General features: G+C 55.7%; 2 protein-coding genes across 2 annotated transcripts in view; one reads left to right on the top strand and one right to left on the bottom strand.

Annotated features, from left to right (window-relative positions):
• Positions 1-1,899: 1,899 nt before the first annotated feature.
• Positions 1,900-7,480, bottom strand: part of KCNK3 (potassium two pore domain channel subfamily K member 3) — a 36,800-nt gene continuing 31,219 nt past the window's right edge. Inside the window, exon 2 of the mRNA XM_032497194.1 lies at positions 1,900-5,160. Coding sequence (XP_032353085.1) covers positions 4,235-5,160 — 926 coding nt within the window. The 3' untranslated portion in view covers positions 1,900-4,234. The remainder of the gene's footprint in view (positions 5,161-7,480) is intronic.
• CIB4 (calcium and integrin binding family member 4) overlaps positions 6,564-7,480 on the top strand; it is a 127,060-nt gene continuing 126,143 nt past the window's right edge. The window contains exon 1 of the mRNA XM_032497209.1: positions 6,564-6,597. The gene's annotated coding sequence lies outside the window, so the exon portion shown is untranslated. The remainder of the gene's footprint in view (positions 6,598-7,480) is intronic.

The following is a 7,480-nucleotide window of genomic DNA, read 5'->3' as shown; positions in this document are numbered from 1 at the left end:
GAGGGTCCTACATGTGGGAGTGCAAGGACCTGAGGTGGATCAGAATTTCTTGGCTCCTGACAGATCATCAGGATCTGTCATCTCTGAAGGGTGACATTTTTGGTTACAGCCTCCCCTCTCACCATGGTTCTGAATAAGAAGTGACATGTCTTTAACAGCTCTGTGACTTCCGCCAAACCTTTGCTGAAGACATGGACCACCCTGGGGATGGGATGCAGTGAGGTGTCCGAGAGCTTATGCTTTGGAGCCATCGGGCCTGGGCTCAAATCCCAGCTCTGCCACCAACCCCACTGCCTGATTTTGGTAAATGAGCTGCTCCGAGCCTTGGTTCGAGTTGACGCCTAATGGGGAATAAGATATGTGTTTTGTAATGTCACAGGCTTCAGTTCCAGAAGGACTGCTATGTTAGACTCCTTTTAGAATTTATTGAGGAGGAAGGATCAGCCTTCTCTCTTCATCAGACAGAGATTTCACTAGCTCAGCATTTCCCAAAGTGTGCTCCGTGGGACCCAGAAGGTGAGGAGACCTCATACAGAGGGTCTGGTGCTGGGAGTGAGTTTGGGCAATGCTGGGTTAAGCACAGGTAAACAGCTGTGTCTGCTGCAAGCCTTTTCAGAGCCTTCCCTGAGCTAAGATGTCTTAGGAAGCTCCACACATGAGTGGTGTGTGCACATTTCCCCAGATTTGTCTGACCAAGGAACTCTTTTCCCACAAGGCATTCCATGGGACCCATTTGGGGAAGAGTTAACACTGCATGCCTCTTTCTCTCTTGGCTCCCAGGGAGCTTCTGTCTCTATTTGAGGCTCACCCAGAGTCATCACATCAGCCGGGATCTTGGTATATTTATACCCCACCCCACTCTGTGGTGCTGGTTTTCTATTTCTATTTTGCTGTACGTATATTTTTCCATGCAGGAGGCTTTAGACGCTGGGTGGAAGTGAGGAGGGTGGGGATGGCATCGTCTGGAGATAAAGAGCCCACGCTGGGACCATGGGTGCTGCTGAGCCCTGAGGACCCCTGAGGGCAGGGGCTGGGGTGCAGTTCACCACTGCCATGATTCTGATCACCCGTCAGAAGACTGAGATGAAGGTAGCCCCTTGGGAATTCCTTTGAATTCTGATTATTTTGCCCCAGGCAAAGAAGAAAAGAAAGCGAGTGTCAGCAAGTTTATGTCCTGTAGGAACTGCTTAAGAAAGTCAAAGCCACCTTGTACTGGTCACTGCAGATCTCAGAAATGACATCAGAAATAGCGTTTCACATGAAGGCTGGCTGTGTCCTGCCTCCTGCAGGTGCCATCAGTTCTTACTTTGATCCCTGAATCAATCCCCAGGAAATAGGTCTCTCTCGGTATCTTTCAATTGACCTATGTGGGTAGGTGGGAGGACTGGGATAAAGTGCCCCTACCCCAACCCCTTTATTTCTCCAGTGTATTTCCATCTGCAGGGAACACACCATTAGCGGGGAGAGAAATCAATTTAGTGGGTTGTGACCAGCACCTTATAATGTGAATAGAGTAGAAAGTATGAGAATGCATTGACTACAGTAGCGGTTAGGTATTGTTTCATGATAGACAGACAGGAAGACAGGCATGGGTTGTGGTGTCAAAGGCTACTGTGGGATGTACTCAGTGACATCTTGAAGCCACTGGCTAGCTGATTTCAGGCTCTGGCACCAGCTGGGCAGGGGGCCTCTGCTTCTGGGTCTGTCCTGGGCTCTGGGACCCAGCCCCAGGCAGAATTGTCCCTCCACACCCAGAGGAAAATGTACCCTAAAGAGAGGGGTCTGTGATGTATCTCACACCTGAGTGCACCTGCTAGGTGGGTCTGCAGATCCCGGTGGGGCATGGCCGCTCCCCGGCAGCGCCAAGGGTATACAATAACAGAGGCAGCTGAGCCTGAGCCTGGTCTCCATGGACAGCATTTATTAGGCGCCATTCTCAGTGTGAAGACAGATAGGCAGGAGGGGCTGAGGGGAGGCCGTGGCAGCTGCGGCCTTTGGGGTCCAGGGGCTGCCCGGGGTGAAGGTGTGGGCGGGGGGGCACGTCGCCCACACGTATTGCATATTCTGTGGCAGTGTGCCCAGGCATAAGGCATTGGGGAAGCAGAAAGGCTGCCTGCAGTGGGAGGAGGGGATGGGTAAGCAACACTGGCCTTCCAGTTCCCTAGGAAAGACCCGGCTGGAGACCGAGCAGTCTGCCATGCTCTGTGAGGGCTATTCGGCCTCCCTTCCTGCCACCTCCTTGCAACTTTGGTTGTGGCTCCCTCGGGACTGACGGGACAGGACCCCTCGAGGGCAGGGTCACATGGGACAGAGGCAGCTGGCACTGCCCCTCACCCCAACATAAACACAGAGGGCACCCCTGGGGCCTGGGCCCTGTTCTCTGTGGCACCTGGGCAGCCAGCTCCTCCCTGCTGAGATGGGACTCACACACTGGCCAGGCCAGACTTCTTCCCTCCCAGGGGGGCCCAGAGGTGGGAGCATATGGCGGGGGTGGGGCTGAGGCTGACCCCTGTGTGAGCACCCCTGCCACCACTCCAGCTTCCCTGAATGCCAGGGCCAGCCTTGCTCAGCAGTGTTAAGGAGCTGACATAGGAACAGTCAGAGGAGTCAGTATGGAGGGGGAGAAGCCCCTCACCCACTCCTCGAAGCTGTCCTGAGTTACGGTCCCAGCTCCTGCTGTGGTTCCCGATAGTGGAACCAAGGGTCTCACCTCCATCTGCTGCTCTCCATCTGGGCTTCTGGGTTGCAGAGGGGGAAGGCAGTGGGCACACCTGGGAGGGGTGTTCCTTGCTGCAGCTGTGGCTTATCTCTAGCTACCTGGAATGCAGGCATCAATGCTGGCTGTGGAACCAGGGATCATGTCCCATAGGATCTGCCTGCCGGCTCTCTAGGCTCCTCTGCCCAACTTCCAAACTCCGAAAGCCTTTCTTCCATGAGCCCCAGACCTGTTTATTTGGTCCCAAGGACTTCCTGTTTGTAAGAGGCAGTCCAGGTCCTACCCTGCCTTGTGGCCAAGTGGAAGAGAGGCTGAGCTCGGCACTGGCTCAGACCTGGGCTCTGGTTCTCGTCTAAGGCCCAGTGGCCCACACAATGCCAGGGTGTGCAGGCCAGGAACTCTGCTTTTGAGAGTGGGCAGAGGAGTGAAAAGGAAAGAGCACTTAGGCTCGGAACAAGCAGCCTGGATTCTTGCTCCCTGTTGCCTTTTGCTACCTGTGTCACCTTGGGCAAGTCACTTCACCAGTCTGGGTCTCAGTGTCATCCGTCAAATGCAGATGAGAACTCCTGCCCTGGTGACCTAACTGGGATGTGGTGAGAATCAAACGAATGGGTAGTCTGGACAGGGTTTTCAAACTCATTCCACAGATCTAAGAGTGGGGAATTATCAGCAGCGGCCAGAGATGGCAAGTAGCAATTTTCTGTTTGATTCCAAGGGCAGTGTCTGGAAGGCTGGACTCCCCATCTCCCACCCACCCCTGGCCCCCCATAAGGATGTGACTGAAAGCCAGTTAGCTCTCACCTACCAGGGGAACCTTCATGCAGACAGCCACCCTCTTCCCTTCTCCGCCCCTCCTGCAGCCTGCCTATAGGTACTTCCATCTGCCTGCCCTCTGGGGACTAGCTTTAGGGACTGCTGGGTTTCCATTTCCTTCATAACTGCAAAGCCATGCAAAACAACACAAAAGGTAGTGGGAGACCGGGAGACACAGTTTGGGGATCAGGAAGGGGAGTGGGGACTGAGTGGGGGTGACCTCGACAAAGACACCCTGGCTTTTGGAGCCAAGGGAAGGTGGGAGACCTGGCAGGACAGAGGTATAAATAGAGATGCAAACTTACACGGAACACGAAGTTCCCTCCGGAAGGAGGAGGGGGAGGGGGTGGGGGTCTGGATGCCAGCAGGGCCTCTGCGGACTGAGGAGCTCCTTAGTTTTCTAGAGGGATGGGATGCTCCCAGCTTCTGCCTTCCTTCCCCCTATTCCCCCCTCCCCCCAAGTTTCACATTTCTAGGAATTTGCAGGGCACAGATGGGGGCTCCAGGGGTCTTCAGAGCCCCGGCTCCTGCCGGCTGGTGCAAGCAGGCACAGTCGGAGATGGGGGGCTGGGAGAGGGGGAGAGGGGTGTAGGGGCGCCCCATGGAGCCGAAGGCCGCTGGGGCAGCCTCCCCGCTGACCCCTGCTGCTCCTCTGGGCAGAAGTCCCCGCCCGCGCTCCCAGGTGCTCCAGGCCCCGCGGGGCGTTCACACGGAGCTCCTGCGCTTCATGAGGCCGCGGAAGGTGGACAGGCTGTGCAGGCCCGTGGACACTGAGCTGATGGCGGAGCGCTGGGCCCCGCTGCAGAGGCATCGGTGCGAGGGTGTGTCGCTGTAGCGACCGCCCCCTCCCGGCGACGAGTGGCTCTGCTCGACGCACGTGTCGGACGTGGAGAGGTCCCGCGGGATGATCATGGGAATGGAGTACTGCAGCTTCTCGCGGCTTTTGTACCAGAGGCACGAGCACATGGACTGGAAGTGCAGCACCTCGGCATAGACATTGCGGAAGCCGCCGCCGCCGCCGCTGCCCGCCGCCGCCGTGGACGAGGCGGTGTCCGTGGTGTGCGCGCTGCCGCCGCCGCCGCCGCCCGCGCCGCCGCCGCTGCCCGCCTGCCCGTTGCGCGTGAGCAGCGCGCGGTGCTCGGCGTCGCGCTTCTCGTCCTCGGCGTTCATGGTCATGAAGCGCAGCACCACGAGATTGAGGAAGGCGCCAATGACCGTGAGGCCTGTGAGGATGTAGACGAAGCTGAAGGCCACGTACTGCGGCTGCGTCTGCAGCGCCTGGTCCTTCTGCAGCGCCACGTAGTCGCCGAAGCCGATAGTGGTGAGCGTGATGAAGCAGTAGTAGTAGGCCTGGAAGAAAGTCCAGTGCTCGTAGTAGGAGAAGGCGGCGGCGCCGATGCACAGCGTGCTGATGCACGAGAAGAAGCCGATGAGCACCATGTTGGCCATGGACACGTCGGCGCGCCGCATGCCCAGCCCCCTCTTGGCGCGGTGCAGCAGGTACTTCACAAAGGTGTTGATGCGCTCGCCCAGGCTCTGGAACATGACCAGTGTGAGCGGGATGCCCAGCAGCGCATAGAACATGCAGAACACCTTGCCACCATCGGTGCTGGGCGCTGCGTGGCCGTACCCTGGGGGAAAACGGGGGAAGAGGCAAGAAAGCACACGCTATGGGGCTGCCTTTTTGGAAACCTGCCTCCCTTCCCCTTCTCTCCCCTCTCCGCCCCGACTTGGCAGAATCTGGCTCTCTTTCCTTTGCCCGAAGGTGGAGACCACACACAGTTATGGGTGCATCCTTGTCCCCAGGCACTGTGCTAGTTCCTTACTGTTGATTTCTTATTTATTCTCGTGACCATTCCATGGGGTAGGTAGGAAGGAAAGAGGAAACAGGGAGGGTTAAGTAACTTTTCCAAGGTCAGACTGTTTGGAAGCAGAGCAACCTACATTTGAATTAGAGTCTGTTTGGCTTCAAAGACCCCACCGTTTTCTATACCCAGAGAAGGAGCTGACTCATGCTGCCGCTGGGAACTTCATCCTGAGGCAGCATGGATTAGGTGAGGGGTACTGGCAAGTACTCAGTTGGGAGACCTGGATTCTACTTCAGTGTCTGTGGCCTTTGGACCTGTTACTTGTCCTCTCTGGGCCTCAGCCTCTTGGACTATAAGAGGTGGAAGTTGGGCTGAATGAGCCCTGACGTCCTGTGATTTCAGTGTGAAGGGAGGGAAACTGGGGCATGGATGGCTCCCTGATGACTTTCTTGCTGCCAGCCAAAACTTACGGGTTTAGTTGGCAACTGGGGCCTTCCAGCCTCCCAGAGGCAGCTGGCCCACTAGTGTCAGAAGAGGAGAAAGGAGACAGAGTCCCATACCCCTCCATTAATTAGTGCTCTAGGGTCCTCATTAGACCCAGTCTGGAGCCTTGGGGTCATCCTCTGTGCCTGGCCCCAAAGTAGGGTCTGTCCTTATGACATTGCCTTTGTCAAAGCAGGAGCCTGGGTGTCCTTCCATGTGTTACTGTCACCAGTCAGACAACCTCAACTCCTATCATACCCCACCCTGCCCTTCAGCCCTCACTCAGCCAGGAGCCAGGCAGGGGCAAAGCCTTCCTCCGAGTCAACCATCAAATGGCCTAAGTCCAAAGTTCTACTTGGAGACCTGGAGGGGAAAGGACCTGTGAGGAGAACTCAGAAGCCCTAGGCGCAAGTTCTGGCCCAGTCACTAGTGGCTGTGTGACCTGGGGCAAATTACTCCCCCTCTCTGAGCATGTTTCCTCATATGTAAAATGACATCTACTGGTTTTGGCCCTGCTTCCTTCACTGGGCTGTTAAGATATTTATCACTTTTATTAACAGGATTATTATAATAAAATAGTGCTGACAGGCTTTCCATTTTCCCCTCCGGTCTAAGCCTTATCAAAATATAACCAAATGCTTCTTTTTCCATGCAGCCACCCTGGATTGCTCACAGCTGAAAGTGATCCCTGCTTGGAGTGGTGCTGAGCATGGTCAGCTTTGAAGTCCTGGGCCATGATTACCATCCCCTGCTCTGTCCCTCAGGGCCCTCAACTATGTATGTACAACTAAACACTAGCTTGGGGTGGAAGGTTGGGCACTGCTGGATGTTGTCATATTCTTCCCTAGTGTCCGCCTCCACATTGCCAGCCATGCCCATGGGGTATGTCCAGAATATGTTTGATGAGTTGATGGCAAGGCAGGATACTGACTGTTTTGATGTCTGATCAAATCCTGACTCTGCCATGGACTGTGTGTTTCTTTTTTAACCTCTCTGAGTCTCAGTTTCCACGTCTATAAAATGGGCTAATAAGTAGAACCTGCATTACAGGGCTTTGGAAAAGAAATAAGTGAGATAATGTGTATAATACACTTAGCCTAGAGCCTGGTACATATCACGTGCTCAATAACAGCTCACTATGGTTAGTAATGAATGAAGTGCCAAATTTCCCTCACATTTCCAAGAGATCCCCTGGGCTGGGGGATAGCTCAGTTCCAGTAAAGTTGGCATCTCTGTTAGCCCAAGGCCATGTGAATCTTAACACACAGGGAGGTCTGGGGACTGCTGCCTAGGGTGTGTGAGGCTGTGGACTGCCCTGAGAATGGGCTCCCCTGTCCCCTCACTGTGGCATCTAGCTGGTGACTGTGTCACCCTTTGCTAGGGGTAGGGATAGCTGAGCTCTTGAGCTGCTGTGCCTGGCCCGTCTGCACCCCAGCAGGGTGAGAACAGATTGTGCCTGCCAGCTTGGCCAAGGCAGCCAGACCACAACTCACCTCGACAGCTGGGCAGGCTCCGAGCCAGAGCAGTTTCTTCGTCCTGTCCTTCCCGGTCCCTCAGGCCAGCACCACGTGGGGTGTGGGGGAGGGCAGGGCACTGTGGCCGGGGCTGGACAGGGATTGGGAGGTATGGACCAGTCCCAGCTTGACCGCTTGCTGGCTGT

This window comes from Camelus ferus, chromosome 15, assembly GCF_009834535.1.
Source record: "Camelus ferus isolate YT-003-E chromosome 15, BCGSAC_Cfer_1.0, whole genome shotgun sequence".
NCBI classification, from domain to species: domain Eukaryota; kingdom Metazoa; phylum Chordata; class Mammalia; order Artiodactyla; family Camelidae; genus Camelus; species Camelus ferus.
This window is presented reverse-complemented; position numbering and strand designations above follow the sequence as displayed.